At 33.4% G+C, this 18,832-nt stretch overlaps 2 protein-coding genes and 1 long non-coding RNA gene across 8 annotated transcripts; 1 reads left to right on the top strand and 2 right to left on the bottom strand.

Annotated features, from left to right (window-relative positions):
• On the top strand, nucleotides 1-1,087 carry LOC129285239 (uncharacterized). Its single transcript, XR_008587129.1, has 3 exons — nucleotides 1-288; nucleotides 367-610; nucleotides 694-1,087. It is a non-coding gene; the product is annotated as an uncharacterized LOC129285239 (long non-coding RNA).
• A 5,982-nt stretch (nucleotides 1,088-7,069) lies between these two features.
• On the bottom strand, nucleotides 7,070-13,001 carry LOC129284836 (probable beta-1,3-galactosyltransferase 2). 5 transcript variants are annotated; one of them, XM_054920324.1, is made up of 12 exons: nucleotides 12,859-13,001; nucleotides 12,602-12,750; nucleotides 11,547-11,640; nucleotides 10,999-11,060; nucleotides 10,698-10,908; nucleotides 10,515-10,578; nucleotides 10,102-10,174; nucleotides 9,887-10,007; nucleotides 9,133-9,220; nucleotides 8,930-9,055; nucleotides 8,587-8,696; nucleotides 7,070-8,091 (listed from the first exon to the last, which is right to left on the bottom strand). In XM_054920324.1, exons 5-12 carry the CDS (start codon nucleotides 10,840-10,842, stop codon nucleotides 7,943-7,945), a joined length of 876 nt encoding a protein of 291 aa, XP_054776299.1. In that variant the 5' UTR covers nucleotides 10,843-10,908; nucleotides 10,999-11,060; nucleotides 11,547-11,640; nucleotides 12,602-12,750; nucleotides 12,859-13,001; the 3' UTR covers nucleotides 7,070-7,942. The 5 variants fall into 5 exon arrangements, with proteins under 5 accessions (XP_054776299.1, XP_054776297.1, XP_054776298.1 ...); XM_054920322.1 differs by having other exon boundaries at nucleotides 10,698-10,817; XM_054920323.1 differs by having other exon boundaries at nucleotides 10,698-10,817; nucleotides 12,939-12,954.
• Nucleotides 13,002-16,325: 3,324 nt separating this feature from the next.
• Nucleotides 16,326-18,628, bottom strand: LOC129287183 (protein S40-5-like). Of its 2 annotated transcripts, none has more exons than XM_054923374.1 (3): nucleotides 18,013-18,628; nucleotides 17,582-17,796; nucleotides 16,326-17,322 (listed from the first exon to the last, which is right to left on the bottom strand). In XM_054923374.1, exon 3 carries the CDS (start codon nucleotides 17,312-17,314, stop codon nucleotides 16,790-16,792), a length of 525 nt encoding a protein of 174 aa, XP_054779349.1. In that variant the 5' UTR covers nucleotides 17,315-17,322; nucleotides 17,582-17,796; nucleotides 18,013-18,628; the 3' UTR covers nucleotides 16,326-16,789. The 2 variants fall into 2 exon arrangements, with proteins under 2 accessions (XP_054779349.1, XP_054779348.1); XM_054923373.1 differs by having other exon boundaries at nucleotides 18,206-18,628.
• Nucleotides 18,629-18,832: the final 204 nt, after the last annotated feature.

Here is an 18,832-nt window from a genome sequence, read left to right as displayed (position 1 = left end):
CTTCTCTCTGCTTGTAATTCTCACATATTCAAATGCATGCTTTTCTATTTTCTTTCCCCCAATCCTCAAAATTTAAAGTGCCCACCTCCTGTTTGTTGTTTGGTCGCTGACGAATTTAATGCCCACCATATTTAAAGCCCTTCCTCTTTCTGTCACTTCCTCTTCTCCCTCCCTCCCTCTCTTTCTCTGTTTCATTAATTCTCATGAATCACACCGGACATTGTTATTGGCGTTCTCAGTGAAGCTTTTACTCCTCTCTGGTTCTTAGTTATTTTCTGTGTTCTCGGGGTAAGCTTCTCTTATTGCATGTTATGTTGAAGCTTTTTGTTTGTGACCTGTTTTTAACGTATACGGTTGGTCCTGCAGAAGTGCATGAGCTCGTGATGAATCTACATGAACATGTGCCTGAGATATTGGTACGGTTCAATCAGAAGGCAGTGCTTTGTGATTCTAAAGCTCTGTTATTTGATTGAGCCGTGCCAATATCACAAGCAGTCCATTTCTGTGAGATCGCAAAAGTCCTTCTCTTTAATTAAGCTCAATATGAAGCTTCAAGAAGGGGTGACACAGAAACATTATTCATGTTATTATATAATCACCGTGGGAAACAGTGAGTGAACAAGAAGGTAACACTTTAATGGTTCCTTTTTCTGCAGAATTCTGATCAAGATCTTATTCATTCTCTTTGTCCAGAAGCAATGAAACATCAAAAGGTATATTTGCTCCAACAAAATGCAGTGCAGCAGTGAAGATAAGGAATGATATTGCAGGTACGTAGCTGTCTATGTGAGAATAGCTTTGAGGCGTGATCAAGAGAATGACATAATAAAATACTAAGATTGAACATGAGAAGCTACTCTCTCTCTTGTTTGTTTATTGTGTTAAAGTACACAGCTAGAAAATGATGGTGATAAAGAGGTTTCGTACCAACCAAAGTAAGGTAGGGAATAGGGGAAGGTGGAAGTGGGATGATATGTGTTTCTTTGGGATTGAGTTTGCTTCTACTCCAAGGCGCATCTCTTTTTTGACAATGCATTACATATATCATATCAGACTAGGTGACCAGATCCGATCTTGATCTTGCTTTCATGATGAATGCATCTTCTACAGAAACAATATGTTTCCTATTGACGCATTGGTTTCAGCGATGACTCTGCTTAAACCTTTTTTTTTTTCATTATTTACTAAAAAATGAATCAGGATATCTTAATTTGAACAAATCATCAATATTTAATAGTGGTGGTAAAAATGTAATAGACCAGGTTGAGCTTTAGATAAATAGGCTTGAGTTTATATGCCAAGACCTAAGCCTAATTTAAAATTTATATAAAGTTTTTTTCACAACTTATGCCTGAAAAGTAAGCTTTAAAATAAACTTTAGGGTTATTAAATCTTACATGTACACAATGTGATTTGCCAATCACAATACATAATAAGTAAAAGGACTCACTAATTATAATACAATACAATAATAATATTGAAATCAATATATAAGTCTAATTTTATTGAAAACATGACAAAAAAATTGAAATAAGAGGGATAGATTCATTAAAAATTAAATGATGAAATTGGTATATTATCAATTCATTGTACGAAAGCTAATAAAAAAGACCATGTCTAATGCTTTCTAGTTTCGATTTGGATGAAAAACGAGAAGAAATGAGGTGCAGTCAATTACTTTCCAATTGCTAAATTTAATACTATATATTATATGTTACATAAATTGCATACCATATATGTAATATTTTATATATATATATATATATATATATAAAAGGTTGGTATACCAAGCCCTCTAAAAATAAACCTAACCTATTTATTTAAATAAGTCTAATCAAATCAAAGGTCAAAACCTGCTTTAATTTATCTATTGACTAAATTAAGTTACACTTAAAGTAAGTCAAATTGTAGATCCTTAACATGTTATCTGGCCAACTTCCACCCTTATCACTAAGCAATTATGTTGTTTGTTTTGGTGATAATTTTTTCCATAATAAAGGAAGGGTGTATCTTTATTCATTTTTTAAATTAAATATCTTCCCTGAGGTAATTCTTAAATTTGAAAAAAAAAAAAGATGTTTATTTCCTAGCTGTTCTTGTTCTCCCCTTTTAAAAACGTGTTCTCTACTCTCGGAGGATCTTGTTCCTCTGTTAAAGAACATACTCTGCTTGTTTTTCGAGTTGACCAAAGACCACTAATATTAAATGTGCTTGCCGCCTGCATTTCACAGATATGTGACCGAGTCAAATTCCAATTCGAACCTGAAATTCAGGGTTTTGGATCCACATTACGATATATTTTATTACATTTTTTATTAGAAGAAACTTTGTTAAAGTTTGAATTTGACATGAGTACATTAAAAAGGCTATTTTTTTTTTTGTAAATACAATTTGCTTCATGGAAATAATCATAAGAAACAAGAAATTTTCGTAATAACATGATAAGCTAGAGGGATAACATAATCCATGAATTTTCTCTCAATTATTAATTTAATTTTTAAATTTTAACTCAATATAATTCAGTCTTTGCTATTTATTGAGTTAATAAATTATAATAATTGAGCTATGTTTAGTAAAAAAAATTATAATTAAGTATCATTTTTGCTCTTTAACTTTTGTTGAATGATCATTGGACACCTTAAACTTAAAAATAAATTAATTATATTTTTTAATATTAGAGATTTCCTTCCTCGTCATCTTATTATTTTTTCACCATCTCTTCATTGTTAGTGGCCTTCGTATTACATTTTTTTTAATATATTTTATTATAAAATATTTGAATTAGGGGTAACCACTAATCTTTCAGGTAAAAGTTAAAGGATAAAAATAACCTTTAACTCAATAAAAAATAAAAAAACATATTAAGAAATAGTGGGACCTTCTGATAATAAATAAATGTTAGGCATTTTTGGGCCTATTTGGATACCATTTTAAAATTAATTTTGAGTTTAAAATTAAGGTTTTAAACAATTTTATCCAAGCACCTTGATTTTTCTAAATCCCATTTGGTTTTCAAAGTCTATTTATGACAAGCTGAAATTTATTTCATTTGAAAAATCAATTCTGACCACTACTGACTTATCACTTTGAACAATAAAATTACCCACTCAAAATTGCTTCTGATAAAATTATTCAAACATCCTAATTTTATCAAAATTAATTTTTAAAAATTTATCCAAATATCACCACATTCTAATAATCAATTTTTTCATGATCATTTTTTTTTTTTCAATTAAAATCCAAACACACCCACTACTGATTGGGTGACAAGGGAAGGAATCTTTAATATTGAGAAACATGATTGACCTATAGTTGAGTTTAGAATACCTGGTGACCTTTCGGGTAAAATTAAGGAGCAAAAAGTGACCCTTAACCTAAAAAACTATAAAAATTAAGTTGTTTCGAGTCAATAAATTATAAGGATTGAATTATTTCAAATCAAAATTTAAAGACTGAATTGATTATTGAAAAAAATTCTAGTCACTTGTAGGAAAACATTTGCTACATTGAAAGTTGATTTATCAAAAGCATTTGATCGATTGCCTTGGAATTTCATTGAAGCAATCATGATTAAACCTAAGAAATGGATCAATCTCATTATGCAATGCCTTACAACAATCCAATACCAGTTGAGGTTTAATGGTAATCTTTCTGCTCCTATTTTTCCCTATAGGGGTCTTAAACAAGGAAATCCACTTTTATCTTATTTATATATTTTGGCTAGTAATGTGTTATCTTATCTCACTGCCCAATCTAAGGCCTTTGGGATGATCAATGGCATCAAAATTTGTGCTAAATCTTCCCTTATTTCTCATTTACTATATGCTAATGATTCGGTATTCTTTTTTGAGCTCAACACTTTTTTGGGGGTTAAGGATATGTTAGACGCTTATTGCCAATGGTCAAGCCATGCTATCAATCATATCAAATCTTCTCTTATTTGTAGCCCAAATGTTTCCCCTGAATTTAAATATGAGATGGTGGTTTATTTGGGAGTTAATCTTTCAGATGAATTGGGAAAATATCTTGGAACTGGGATAGATGTTAAGCGAATTAAGTCAATTATTTATTCTCAAGTTTTGAAGTCTATTAAAAGTAGAATCAATTTTGAGAGGAAAAAATGCTTTTACAGGCTTCAATGTTGACTTTAATCAAATATGTTCTTTTAGCCTCTAATATTTATCTCATGTGATGTGTCAAGCTCCTAAAATCTAATTGTCAGGCTATAAATGTTGCTTGTATTGATTTTTTCTAAGGCTATAATGAGAACTCCAGGCATTTACACCTAAAAACAATATTATATTTTGGCCTCTCAGTCAAGATAGCCTGAGTCTTCAAGCTCAGCTCTAGTGAATAAATCCTTGTTAGCCAAATGGGTTTGGAGAGTTATGAATGACGATGCTAATTCTTTGCCGTCTACTACTCTAAAGATCAAATATATACATTTAAATTCCACAACCATCATTAAAAAAACCTCACAATTCTTCTTGATTGTGGAAAGGAATATGCTCTTCTACTGACTTGATTACATCAAACTTACAATGGAAAGTGGATGTTGGCTCAAACATCTCTCTAAATGATCCCTTCTAGTTTAAACCAAATTCTATATCTACTCTTTCCTCTTCTTTTACCTCTGATCCTACATCACTTCATGTCCAAGATCTCATTCTTCACCATTCTAGTGACCAGTCTGCTAAAGAGAGAAATTCACAATTTACTCGATATCTTTATGATCATAAGGTGTCAGATTTAATTCTTAACACTCCTCTTTCTTTCTCTCAACAAGAGGATCAATTCTATTGGACTAGTTCTAAGATAGGATAATATCTTTCTAAGAAAGGTATTGAACTGCTCACTTCCCAACATAGAAATACAACTCCACTAATGAATTTTTCTTGCTAGAAATCTCTTTAGCAATCACAGTTCTCTTTAAAACACATTCTATTTGTGTGGAAATTAGTTCATAAAGCTCTCCCAATTGGTGAAATTCTTAGAGAGCATCACCTTACTAACACAATTTGTGTCCTCTTGTTTGTGAATGTGAGGAAATTATTGATCATGTCTTTACTCATTGTGCACTTGCTCGATCTTTTTGGTTTGGTGGTTTGAACATCCAGACTTCAACATTTTAATATGGTAGTTTGATCTCTTGGTTAATGTTCAATTTCAAGCAACCTTTCAAGGATTTTCATTTTGATTTGATTTAGCATGTCACTATTTTAATCAATCAATTATGGATGTTGAGAAATTATATCATCCATCAAGGTTTCGCTCCTAGCTCAACTCTTCTATTAAGAAATTTCAAGAGTCAATGTTGCTTTCAACCATGTATGCTGTTGGCCTTCTTTGCCATCAAGGTCCTCTTCATCAAGTTCACAATTGGTTGCAACTCATCCTATTTTTGTTCCCAACTTTGATTTATAGACAATTTGGCTCAAGAAATTTAAAAAGGATAGAAAGCTTTGCTACTTTATTGCAATCTACCTAAATTCTCAATTCATTAATGGAAATTTGATAATGAAATGGATTCAAGATGCATATGTTTCCTTTTCTTTGCTTGAGAGTTTCTCTTTAGTGGATAAACTCTTTTTGTGCTCATCATGATCTATCTAATATTGTAGTTTAAATTAACAACATTCATAAACCACATTTTTCTCCAATAGCATTCTCTGGTAGCAAATTTCAACACCATAATCTTGAACATTAATCATTTGCTTCATAAACTGTGGCGACATCATTTCCAAGTCATCCAAGAAGTTTTATTTTATTCTGTGTTTAGCTTTTCTCCTTGGTTATTTTGTAATACTTTAGTTTTATGACTTTTTCTTGTGCATTATATTTATATTAAATTTTGACTTTATATAAAAAAAATTGCCCCAAGTTAAGAATATCAAATCATTAATTCAAGGTAAAACACTACTTTTAATCCTTATACTTTGCTCAAAATTTATTATAAATCCTTATATTTTTTTTAGGTATTCCAAGTTCCTATACCTTTTTTCCATCTACAATGTTGGTTTTTATATTTTCAAAAAGGCATTGATGTTGTACAAATAGTATTAATATTGTAGACATCACTAACACCGCTAAATTTGTGTTGGTATGTAAAATGTTTATTGAGTTGGACTTTTTAATAAGAAAACTAAATTTTAAAAAAAAGGTACATTAGATAAAAAAAATGTTGACATGAAATTGAAAAAAAAACTATCAATTCAAAATATCTCAAAAAAAAAAAGTGTTTGAAATGTACTTTAATCTTGGTTTTTAAACTTTAAAACTTGCAAATTTTTTTAAAAGAAAATTAAGTCTTTTACTTTTTTTAAATATCCCAAAAATATATTTTATTTTAAAATATAAAAATAATTAATTTTAAAGTAAAAATTAAATTTTTAAAAAAATAAAAAATTAGCAATTCAAATATTCGAACCAACTTAAAAAGTTAGTTCTGTGCTTGGTTATTCGAATTTTTTTATAAATTAAGGGCCAAAAGTTAAAACTTGAAAGGTTAAAACTTAAAAGAAAAAAAGGAACGAGAAAACTAAAGCTTTTAACTTGATTTCTTTCCAACAAAAACTAATAATTCGAGCTTGGGCGGGTCGAATAAGCCTAAACTTTTAAAAAAACCTAAAGTTATAAAAAAACATTTTTTATTATAAAATTAATTATTTTTATATAAAAAATGTAAAATATGATTTTGGGATACTTAAAAATTGAAAATGTAGAAGACTCAATTTTTTAAAAAAAATTGCAGGTCTTAAAAGTTTAAAAATTTAAATAAATTTAAATATTTTTTGAAATATTTACAAATATTTTAAGCTGAGTTTTTTTTTTATAACTCAATGTCACCCTTTTTTATCTAATGTAGCTTTTTTGAATTTATTTTGCTTATTAAAAAGTCTAACAACACTTATTTAACACTTCAACATAAACTTAAAGGTATTAGTGGCTATGTCAGCAATTTTAACACCGTTATACCACATCAACATTCTTCTAAAATTGTAAAGATTAATGTTGTAAATGAAAAAAAATATAGAAACCTAGAATATTAAAAATAAAGTACAATGACTCATAACAAAACTGGACAAAATGTAAGAATCAAAAATAATATCTTCCCTTAATTCAAACATGTAATGGCTATTAAATCTGAGATTACATCACACTTTATGCAGAACTTCAAAAAGGTTAGATTGCCGGAAAAGAAATTACCACTAAAATGTGCAACCGAAAAAAAAAAAGAAAAAAGAAAAAAGGGTTAAGACTAAAAGGTAGACTAAATATCAAATGTGGACATCAGCGTCCCCAGAAATTGGATGCCTGATTTTCTGCTTCATGCTTGAAACCTAGAGAGTTGTGGGGTACACGCGTAATTTGGTAGTGGATCTGCTGTTCAATCATGGAACCACCTAGGATTTGCTTCATATCATCCCCCACTCCAACCACTGTATCGCAATCATCACAAATCCATGCCATCAATTTCTCCCCAAAGTTAACTTTTCTTTCTTTTTTGCAGAGACTCTCTCCATTGCACAAAGTGAACAAAGAAATGGTGATTATGGGTGAACAAAGAGACAGCATGAGACAAATTCAAGTTATATTAAAGTTTGAAGCAAAGGGAAGAGAAAGACAATGAACATAATCATCAAAACTAATTATTAGGAAGCACTTTAGCTATGGCAGAGAGAACTACAGAATATAAGGCCCTCTCCAGCCTCTACAAAAGAATGTGGTTGCGACGAAACTCCTTCTTCTTTCTCTTTGGCTGCATCATTCAAAAGGGTTTTCTTCTTTTTCAAAATGTAGATCAGACCCCAAGCGGCAAGGCCTATTTGAATCTCTGTCTGTAGTAACTGCTAAAAAGACTCATGCTATGCTTTCTTTCATGTTTTTGACAACACTTCTTCTCGAGTTTAGAAGACGAGTCGGGGTTTTTCCGATTTTCCTGTCAAAAGGTTGCACTCCATAGAGCATTTTCGTCTTCCCCGCAACGCCGGTGAACTTCCACTATCCTCTCAACAGACCTGCAGATTCCGCTGCATCTCCAATCAAATGAAGCAACACATATGTTTCCTGCCTGAGCCTTCCACTCGCAATCTGCAGCAACGAATCACCCATCCAACTCTTTTAAGGCATCCAACAACATCATCAGTTTTTTTATTCATAAAGGTCTGCATATAATTCTTCTGAGGAAGAGAGATGGTGATTGCAGGTATTATTTTCTGCTGAATATTCTGGCTAACTTGTTCAAGATACCTAACATGCTTACTTAAGTCAACGAAGGACACTGGTTTTGACTAGTTACTTCATCGAATTCCTAGCAAAATATGAATTCATCATTCCATAACAGCAATCATGAATTCCACCGACCTAAGTTTTATTTTCGAACTAGTTAGATTATCAATCCATCAATAATAACTTCATTCCAGAGAGTCCTACCATGACTTCACAAACAACAAAAGAAAGTTCAGAAGCAAAAGTTTGTTCATCGGTTGTTTGAGACACACTGCTTCTGTATCAGCATTGGATCGACAAAAATAGCATCAGAAAATAGAAAAAGAAAAGGCCATAATAGAACTGACAACAACGTACCAGGGGGTGTGCCACAGCACAGTCTCCTATCATCAATATGATCCACGTCTAAACCGATAAACCAAGATCCCAATGAAACGTCTTCATTAGCAAATTTATGCAGCACATCTCTGATATTAAAAAAATTCAAATTGTCAAAGAGGTGTGAAAAGCTAACTTAGTCTAACCACTCAATTATATACACGTCAATAGGGAAACAAAATATCCTCAAAATTGTGAGCCTGTCCTCGTTTCCACTATTTATATAATGAAAATCTTGATTTCACTAACAAATTCTGCATTGGGGAGTCAAATATCAAAATGCTATTTGGTACTCATAAATTAGCATATCTGAAATGCTTACTGATTTTTTGATATATAAGAGGCCAAATCATTCGAAATGGCATATAACTGTCCCGTAGCATGACGAAAGTACTTGTTTCCCACCTCACCAAACTTCCAGTATTCTGGTTCATAGTATTTCACTCCCCTGTTCCACAAAAGAGTTACCCTAAGAACTAAGAAGTGATTTTTAAACAACAAAATATAGAATACCTCTTTTCTTACTTCTGAGCAAGAACAGGGCCAGACTTCATACACCCAATATACACCCGAGGTTTCATGCGATGCCTAGCCAGAGTCAATCCAAGTGTTGCTGTGATGACAAATAGCCAATTAACACAATGAGGAAAGGGATAAAGATAATATTGACCATTAATGATGGTTTCTTTGTCTAAATTTTCCACGAGTATGACATAGCCATTTGACAGATTCTACACAAGCTAACACTGGAGAGCTTGTGAAACCTATCATCAAACTGCAGCCATATAGAGCTTTAAAATGGATAAGCTCTTGATTTGAATAGAGCCTCTAGAGTTTTATTTGCTCAAGAAATGAGCCAACGGCTATGTCCAAACCTTTTAAAATGCAGATGGGATTGTAGTTTCTGCATAACCAGTATCCCTTGTTAATTTTTTTACCTTTTTTTAAAAAATAAAAACAAAGAACTATAACTTCTGGTATTTTTTTTCTTACAAAACTAAGTAAAGAAAAGGAATTCCCATCCACAACTTAAATTTTATAAAATCAACTTGTCATGAAAAATTTTTCGAACAGTGAAATATTATTTCACTATTTGATTAATCATTTTTATACATTTAAGTAATTAAGTAATTTCGTTTTTTTTAAAAGATAGATAAAGTTTTCTCCATGCACGTGCAAGCAATAAAAGTAAAAACTGTCACTTCAAGCTGTAGCAGTTCTCCTACAACTCGAAACTCATTATTATCAACTATTAACTTTACATAAGTCAACTATTTACCTAAGTTCACGTGGACATCATCATCAACTTTGACATAAAACTCTGCATCCCATAAGGCAACAGCAGTTGAAAAGTAAGTCTTTGTCTTTCCTGACAATTCCAGATAGCCCTCCACATGGTCCTGATAAAACATGGACGTATATTGTTTCATCAACAAAAATCTCAGCATAATATGGGACTATAGATTAACTTATGGGACCGAAAAGATAGATTACCAGTCTCAAGAAGTCGCCATGGAGCTTCTCCTCAGCTTCGATAGCTCTATCGAGAATGCCACCAGATGTGGAACTAGTGACAGAAAGGTTAACAGCTAAATTTAATTCATGAATTTGACAACGGAAGCACACCCCAAGTAAGTACAAAACAAACCAACCAATAAGAAATACTGAGTGTATCCCAGTGATCTCCATAATAAGAACTAATTGTGTTGCATTTGAAAGAAACTCCACTTTGGCCAAAAAAGAAAAAGAAAAGAAAAGAAATGCCACTTACGTCAGACGACAAAAATAACAGACATGGATGGTTTTAAAAAAAAAGTTCTAATGTACCAATAATATTTGAACCTAGCAGAAAGAAGGTAAGCGTGCCACAAAATTACAACGGGTATCAAGAGACTATTGAATCTGACCTGTGACCTATGACAAAGCGTATGATTATGCCCTTCTCTTCCTCCATCTTCTTTCTTCTATCAGCTGGGGAAATTCCATTAGAAGCCCAGACCAGATAGATGTAACATAAGGAAGAAGCACAGAATAATTATAAAAGTAATTTTAAAAGGGAAAAACATAAAAGCTCAAAATTATTCAATCACCTTGCGGCATCCACGTTTCACGAACAGAATCTCTCCGCTTCCTGCTACTAAAAGCTGTATTGATCCCTATAACCATCAAATATCTTTTTCTTGGAGATGAACCGATAGTGTTTGAGTTTCCTGTTGCAGGAGAATCATTCAACATAAGTTTAGGAGCTATCCTAGCAGTTTCAGTTTCAGCTCCAAAGTAGATATTGTCTTACCCAGGTTCCTGCATTCCATGTATATCAATAGTTCAGCATAAAAGTTGTTTGAGAAGCTTAAGTAAAACCCAATACAAACAAGCATCAGCCTAGCTTACTTGATAAGACGTTCTGTGTTTGAAGCATAAACTTGACTGTAATTGGAGTGAGGCTTTACAACCTATAGACAACAGCGAAAATATTAATAATCAGTCAAATTACATCTTTCTCAGAAGCAGAAGATGCAAATAAAAAGAAAAACCCTTGGTTGGAAAAATGTATTCAGTTCCAGAAGTCACAAGAGAGGAAATTGCAACATTATGAGGAGTCATTGTTGAAAACATATAATACTTTAAGCAGAGACATCTCACTTCTCAATCGCTCCCAAAAATAGAGAAGAGAAACAAAATGTCACCTACTGACTTCAAAACAAACATAATAGAAACACTTTTATTTCCTTTTTCAGAGGCATTTACCACATGCCATAAGTGATTTTACCTTCTGTTTTCATTTCCTTCACAATAATCTCTTGAGAAGGGAACTGTGAGGTTCTTAAAATTTCCAGAAGGATTTTACTGAGAATCTGTGTACTGGGGTTGGGACAAGAGTGTGCAAAAGTAACATGGTAGAAACATGATTAGTGTATAAGCGTGACTACTACACTTACAAGATTCATATCACAACCCTCAGAGCTTAATCTCATTTGTTCAACCTCATCAGATGTCCTTGCAATTTCTTGATATTCAGGCATTGACCACATCCTGGTGCAAAATTTGTAGTAAGCACTCAGCATCACACACACACATATATATGCTACTTAATAGCTTGCCTTAGCATCTAACTTAGCCATAGAGAAGAAATTAGAGTTTGTCTAATTCATTCATGTTTGGTTTCTGATAATAAAAGAAGATTTTGACCAATTGGTTTAGAAACATAGTTCCTAACTGAACACTTAATCACAAATTTTTGCAGAACCAGAACCAAGGGCAACAAACAAAACCCTAGAAATTTTGAGTATCAAGGGTCATGCCAGCCACATGAGAAGCAACTCCCTTGAATTTACTCAACTGAATTATTTTAGCTGCTTATAAAAACCTTCACGATTTTCAGCTACATCATGACAGGAGAACAATATAGACACTCCAAAAGTATTATAAAGTGGATGACAGAAGAATAATACTATTAGCCCAGAAATTGGGCTGTCTTTGGTCAATATATACAACCTGTTGACGAAAAATAACAGCCAATACACCACCTTTAGACATATGAAACCCATGGAAAAATCATATAATGCATTACAGATAAACGATAATAAACAGTACAGTAGTAGACAAGCATGAAAAGTGCAAAGGACCCTAGTGAAATTAATCTACAGCTCAGTATCCCTGATTCAATGACTGCAAAGGGCACGACTGAAGTGTTGTGCGCAAGCAATAATTCATGACGATTCGATTAAAAACAACAGCATTTTCCACATTTAGAGGCAAAATAACTTTACAGGGCTAACTTGTCTAGACCACATCAGTCAGCGAATTCTCTAAAACATAAAGCCAGGCATCAAGTTGAATCAGCACAATCTCCCTTATTCTCATGAGAATCCACCGAATTGCTGGCACTTTCTTCAACACCCAAGTTGCAGTATTTAAAGATGCAACATAATCATAATACAACTATTTATCGAAACTTGAAGCTCAAATATAGAAACCCAGAAGTGACAAGTACCAATTAGTGAAGAACATTCCGGCACAGAAGCTTCCGATACAAAGAAAAAGAGCCCATCTCCTAGGTATGACATTTCTCATGCTCATTTCAACAATTCCTCCCCTGCTCTTCACGGACATTTTTCCTCCTCTTCGTCCTCGTTTACCTCACTGTGAAACCCAGAAATTAAAAGAAACAATTAACTCAGAGAAGGCACAATAAGACAAGCAGAAGGAGGTAAAGGATATAAAAGGAGTCAACTTTACAGCTCTTTTTACCTTGGACACAATCCCTCTCTGCTTCGAGCAAGAGATGAAATCCCAAAAACACTTATGACCCACTACGACTAGGTACTAACCTCTTAATAGTCCAATATTACGGAACCGTCCTTTAATCAAACCGCTCTTCACCGTAAAGGAAATGTGGAGGAAATATTTATTACAAATAACGGTAACAGTTATTGAAGAGTCCAAGTCGATCACATTTTTTCGGCTCTTGTTCTGTTTTTTATTTTTCATCTCTCCCGTTATGTTTCCTCATTAAAATCTGTTAAAACTACTTCATGGTTTGTTGAGCTTAATATCATTAACCAAGCCTCCATCTATTGTCGGCTCAGCTAGTGAAGTTCAAATATTGCCATTTAAATTTAATGTCCAAAAACAAAATAACATTAAGAATGATCCTAACAAGGTTACTGTTAGTTGAGAGTGATTTTGCTTATAACTAGCATGATAAGTGTCGGTTGGTGCTTAAATAATTATCATTTATCAATGTTATGCTAGGGAGTAAATTGTATTTGGATGGCTCGAATTGAATCCAGTTCATATGGATCCCACACAGGTCTTTTCATGTGAAATGGTTTGGTTTAGGGTCAGGCTCACCCAAATTGAAGCGTTTTATTATATATTATATATAAAATATAAAGCTTGAAGAAGGTGGAATTGGAAATTGGTCGTGCTTGGCTAACAGTGAAAAAGCTAGACAAGCGACCTTTGGTATTTGTTGAATCAAAAGCATGAAGGGGCTCAAGTTATATCATTGTTCTCCCTTTCCCCCGCTTTTATCCTTTCGATCCTCGAACTGCGCATCAGTTTCTGCAAAATCAACCGACTAACGTAATTCTCGTTTCACAGAAAATATTTTCAAAGAGTTAGTTCACTTTAAAATGGGCTTAATTCACGCGGAATATCACTCAACAAAGACTAGTATAGGTTAAAAAATCAATAAAAATTAATTTAATTAATAAAGATTTAACTAATAACTCATAAAATCGAATCAAATTTCTTTGTTAATATGAGAATCCTGATGGTGAAGAAATCATCTCATTTTTTTCATTGTCCTCCAGATAAGTTCTTTAGCAAGTGGCATGGCCAAACATAAAATTAACATGGTTGTTACTTGCTAAATGCTTGTTTATCATTCAAACATATGTTGTAAAACAGCATCACTTAAAATAGCTGCAATACAAGACTTCTTTGGCATAAATATGTCCAGCTTCCCGTACGAAGTTTCCCGTTAAATTTAAATTACCCCTGTTTCGCGCATATATGTTAGTACATCTAATGTAAAATAATTACCAAACACCAAATATTTTGAAATTAAGATAATTAATATTTTATTTCTTCTAATTTATTAAATTTTCTTCTCAAAGGGGTTACGTAATTTAATAAATATTGTATAGAATTTAATTTTTTGTTGTTTACTGTGATTATTGCATTTTTATTGCTCCCTCTCTAGGATTCATGTTTGTTATTGGTTTTCTATTAAGTGTATTTTAACTTATACTTTAAAGTAATATATTAATTTTTGAGTTTACAAAATATATTTTATGTTCGGTGTACAAGAATTCTCTTGAGTAGATTGTTGAAAAATAATACTTTAAAGAAAAATAATTTTTACTGGGAAAAAGTGTGATAAAAAATTACAAGTTTAAAGATGTGAATATTATCATGAGAGAATTTTAATTAAAAATCATGATAATGAGTCTTAAAAAAATTAAAACTTTGATTCAGTTTAAGAGAATTAAAGTGAAAATAATTTTAACAATAAAAAAATCAAACTACCTTTTACTTATTATAAAAAATTATTATTTATTAATTTTCTTACTTCACTTATTAATTTATTAATATGAATTGTAAATTATATGAATTTACATGTTAATAATTATACTTAACATCAATTATTCAATTACAAACAACAATATCAATTATTAAATTTTTAGCTTTTTTATTAATATATCAATTGTTAAATTACTAATTTTTTTATTAATTTACTAACATCGATCGTAAATTATACAATAATTTAATTAATGTTTGATCTGATATTATTACTCCTCCAATAAATGAATGTAATTTACAACTTATATTAATAAATTAATAAATAAAATGAAAAAAATTAACAAGTAACAATTCGATATAACAAATAAATAATGATTTAATCATGTCACTATTAAAATTATTTAAACTTTAATTTAAAATTTTTTAAAATTCACTAATAATTAAATCTCATCCATAATCCTTAATTAAAATCTTTCCTATTATAACAATAAAGACTAATTGATTAGTTATCTCTTCATCTTTAATGGGATTTTCCGATTCCATCTCATTATCAAACGAGACAATACGATCTCTAGGACTGGATGGGATATGAAACTACATTATAGTCTCGCCCACTTTCAAGTAGGACAGCCTTGACCCCATCCCTCACACCTCCCTAAAGGTCTGGCACATCGAGTCGGCTCAATCGCGTCCCATGTAACGGAGTTGATAAAAGCTTTTACGTTTAATGTCTGATTTTTTTTTTTTCATCTAAGAATTTCCCTGAATTTCTCAGTTTTTGCTCCTTTTTTTTCTATTTATTTTAAAAATTAAACTATTGTCCCATCCCTAAACCCGGCCCAATCTCATTAAGTTGAGAAACTCCAGAAACGAGGATCCCAACAAAAGATTTCCTCGGCATGCACATGAACATGATACCAAGTTTGTGTGTGAGCCAAAAAGGCCATATATGATGGTCCCACCACCCCAATGGAAGAAAAGGCAATGGAGAACCCTGAATTTTCTGAACCTCTCAAATGCCTCTCGATGCTATCATTGTGAGATTTGTGTCGGCCAAAGGCAAATACATTGCAAGGACCATTACTTTTGTGTATGTGTGTCTATGTATTCAAAAGGATCAAATATTCTCCACTAAAAGCCTCATCTTATAATTACAATCCTCATTTTTTTCCCTCATGCTGCAGATCGCAGCAAGATTCTGCACTTTTATGTAACCTCCATTTTCATCTCTCTCTGGTGGTGGCCCCGTCATCCTAGTGACAATTAAGAATCTCCATAAGATCCATTTCAAAAACTTGAGGTTTTGCATCACCCTCGTGAAATTTCATATGAAATCAAACCCGCGTACAGCCCAAAGCCATTGACTCATTCAAAACCTTCAGATGCAAAACCAGCACATATCTATTTCAAAATAGATATATATCAAACTTTCATATTAAATTATTTTTTTTTCCTAGTGATGTCATGGTTGCTCCGCAGTAAACAGTCCATGCCCCTTTAAATATTTACTGATAAGGACATGCAAGAGGGAAAAAAAAAACAGCCTTGTTAATCGTTAACCCCAAAACCAAAAAACCAAAAAACCAAATAAATGAAGGGAACGTTTAACAATTGATAACTGACAGTTAGAGAAGGTTAGAGCCAACCAAACCAGAGAGGCATAAAGAGGAAGACTTGAAGGCTAATAATTAAAAATTAACTCTTCCTCTTGAAGAATGGGTCAGCATTCCCTTCCAAATCTAAGCATATACTACAATTTTTTTTTCTAGGAAAACATTCAAAACTTCAGACTGATACTGAACCACTCGATATTTTCCCATTCTTCCACTCTCCCAGAAAATATGAAAGTGACAAAAAAAAAACAGGAACAGGAACAGAAAAGGCAGCTCTGACTTCATGGTGCGACTCAATTTTTTCCCAGCAGTAGCATCAGCACATCATCATTCATCATCTCCCACTCTGTATACTTGTGATAATAATCAACACAAAAAGATTGCATGGCATCAAAATCGAACAACGATGATGACCAGAAGGTTAGGATTGTAGAGGCTGGTAGTTGAGATTTGGCAAAAACAAAAATAAGAAAGAAGCTGATGGTGATATGATCGAAGCATAACAATGATGGCAAAGAAGGATCTAATAGCTGCTAATACTACTCTATGAAACCAGTCTTGGACAAAATAGCATTTCTTACTTTGCTAAGATCTCTCCCCTTGAGCGTCCTCCCAACCCCTTCACACACAGAGAAAGAGGAAATCTGGTTCCTTGCAAGCTTTCTAGCGAGCCATTCATGGGGAGGAATAATGCGATCTTCATCTCCATCTTCCTCCTCCTCATCACCATTATCGTGGTCATGTTCTTGACCAGCATCAACCTTGGTCCCTCTCTTGATATTTTTCTGATAAATTTTTGACCAGTCAGGAATGTTCAGAGGAGCTGAAGAACCTTGAAGAGCTTCAAATTTATGGCTGGTTTGTGAGTTTGTCCTCGGAATCTTTCTTGGAGCAGCAGGTGAGAGCCATGCAGAGGAAGAACCAGAGGAATCCTTAGAAGCCAGCATCTTCATCACTTTGGGGCTTGAGTCATCTCTCTCGTCCGCCAGTCCCCACACATCTTCTTCATCGAACTCTTCATCGCCTAAGCGTGTTTTACTCAGAACGCCATCCCAAGCTGCCATTTTTTTGGCTGTAAAAACCCTGAAAAGTCAGATGGGTCCTTATGATAAAACAGAGAAAAGGAGGTTTGAGGGATGATGGATGACAGAGTTTGTTGTTTCAGTATATATAGAGAAAGATGACAAACAGAAAATTTCCCCTGATGAATGAGGATACTATGCTAATAGCATAAAATAGGCTTTTTTAATTATTATTTTTTATAATCGAGTTTCTCTTATTGGGAATCAAAAAGCAGAAAGGTGTGTAAGAGAATAACATCAGGAATCTACCTTGCTTTTGTTTTCAAAACCCTCCGAAGGAACTAGGACTTTTCAAAATAAAAATTTCTGAAATTGGAACTCTGAATAAACCTCCAAAAAACGCCAGCCAACCACCACAAAGGAGGATCAGGAAGCTTTGTGAATCTTTCCCTACTCTCCTCCTCACCTTAAATACCTCCAAAGATGTCACAGGTTTTAAGATACCAGGCTCAACAGAATGGTACCTGGAAAAAGACAAATCAAGAGATATAGAAAAAGACAAGAGAAGTAGATGAGATGAGCATAGAGAGAAAAGCTCGGTATTAATATTCCTGTAATGTAACGCCTAGAAAAGAACCTCATTTAGTAAAGAAAAAGCAAAAGAAAATGATGGGTCTTGGCGTGAATCTCAGTTTCATTAGATGAGCCCATTTAATAGGCCAACAAACAAAACTCGCTACCTAGAAATAAAATCAAATAATCTGTAGCTACAGAGGAAGGTTAATCGCTAAAAGTCAAACGAGAGATCAGAGCAAGGACAATGAGGGGGGGGGGGGAGCTCCTCGCCTGCATTGAGCAAACCCAGAGATGTCCAAGTCCCATCAAAGCAGGGTCTCCATTAAGAAGAAGAAGAGGAAAGAGTGAGAAACAGACCCATTTTATCAAAACTTGTTTTTTCTTCTGAAAAGGCTGCAGCTTTGATTGGGAGAGGTGGTGAAGAAGGATTGGGGCGACCGTACTGTTCTGTCCTGGGTGATTCGCAAACCTTATCTAAACCCGCATTAAAAAGCTCGTTCGGCGGATTCCAGAGAGAAAAAGGCTATGTAGGATGTGAGCCTGTGAGCCTGTGAGTGAGGTGATTTTCTCTTTCTCTATCTGTATGCCTATGTGAAAGTGTGAGCCGAGGGAAGGCTTTAATAATAATGTGCATAGAAGAGGGTGCTCACAGCTTATGAATGAAGTAAAAGCCAGTTGGTTGGGTATTACTATGACATTGAGATATGGAGCGACTTGTTGCTGACGAATGACGATGCGGTTTCTCGTTTTCAACTGTTATCCACTCTTCCCCTGCTCTTTTCTTCTCTTTTCCTCTCCTTTCCTTTCCTTTCCTTTCCCCTGTGTGTCTTCTCTCAATGCTTCCCTCCTCCTTCCTGTGTTATGGGACTACTAATACTCCAAAGAGAGAGAGTATGGAGCGAATTGGCTGGGGAATCAGGGGTTTGTCTAAATTCATACAACAGGAAGCCCCGTCTGACTGTGATATGGATAGGAATTACGATC

Source organism: Prosopis cineraria, unplaced genomic scaffold, assembly GCF_029017545.1.
Source record: "Prosopis cineraria cultivar Desert tree isolate PC_DT_omini unplaced genomic scaffold, ASM2901754v1 PC11, whole genome shotgun sequence".
In the NCBI taxonomy this organism is placed as follows: domain Eukaryota; kingdom Viridiplantae; phylum Streptophyta; class Magnoliopsida; order Fabales; family Fabaceae; genus Prosopis; species Prosopis cineraria.
The sequence above is the reverse complement of the archived record's forward strand: the minus strand, read 5'-3'. Positions and strand labels throughout refer to the sequence as shown.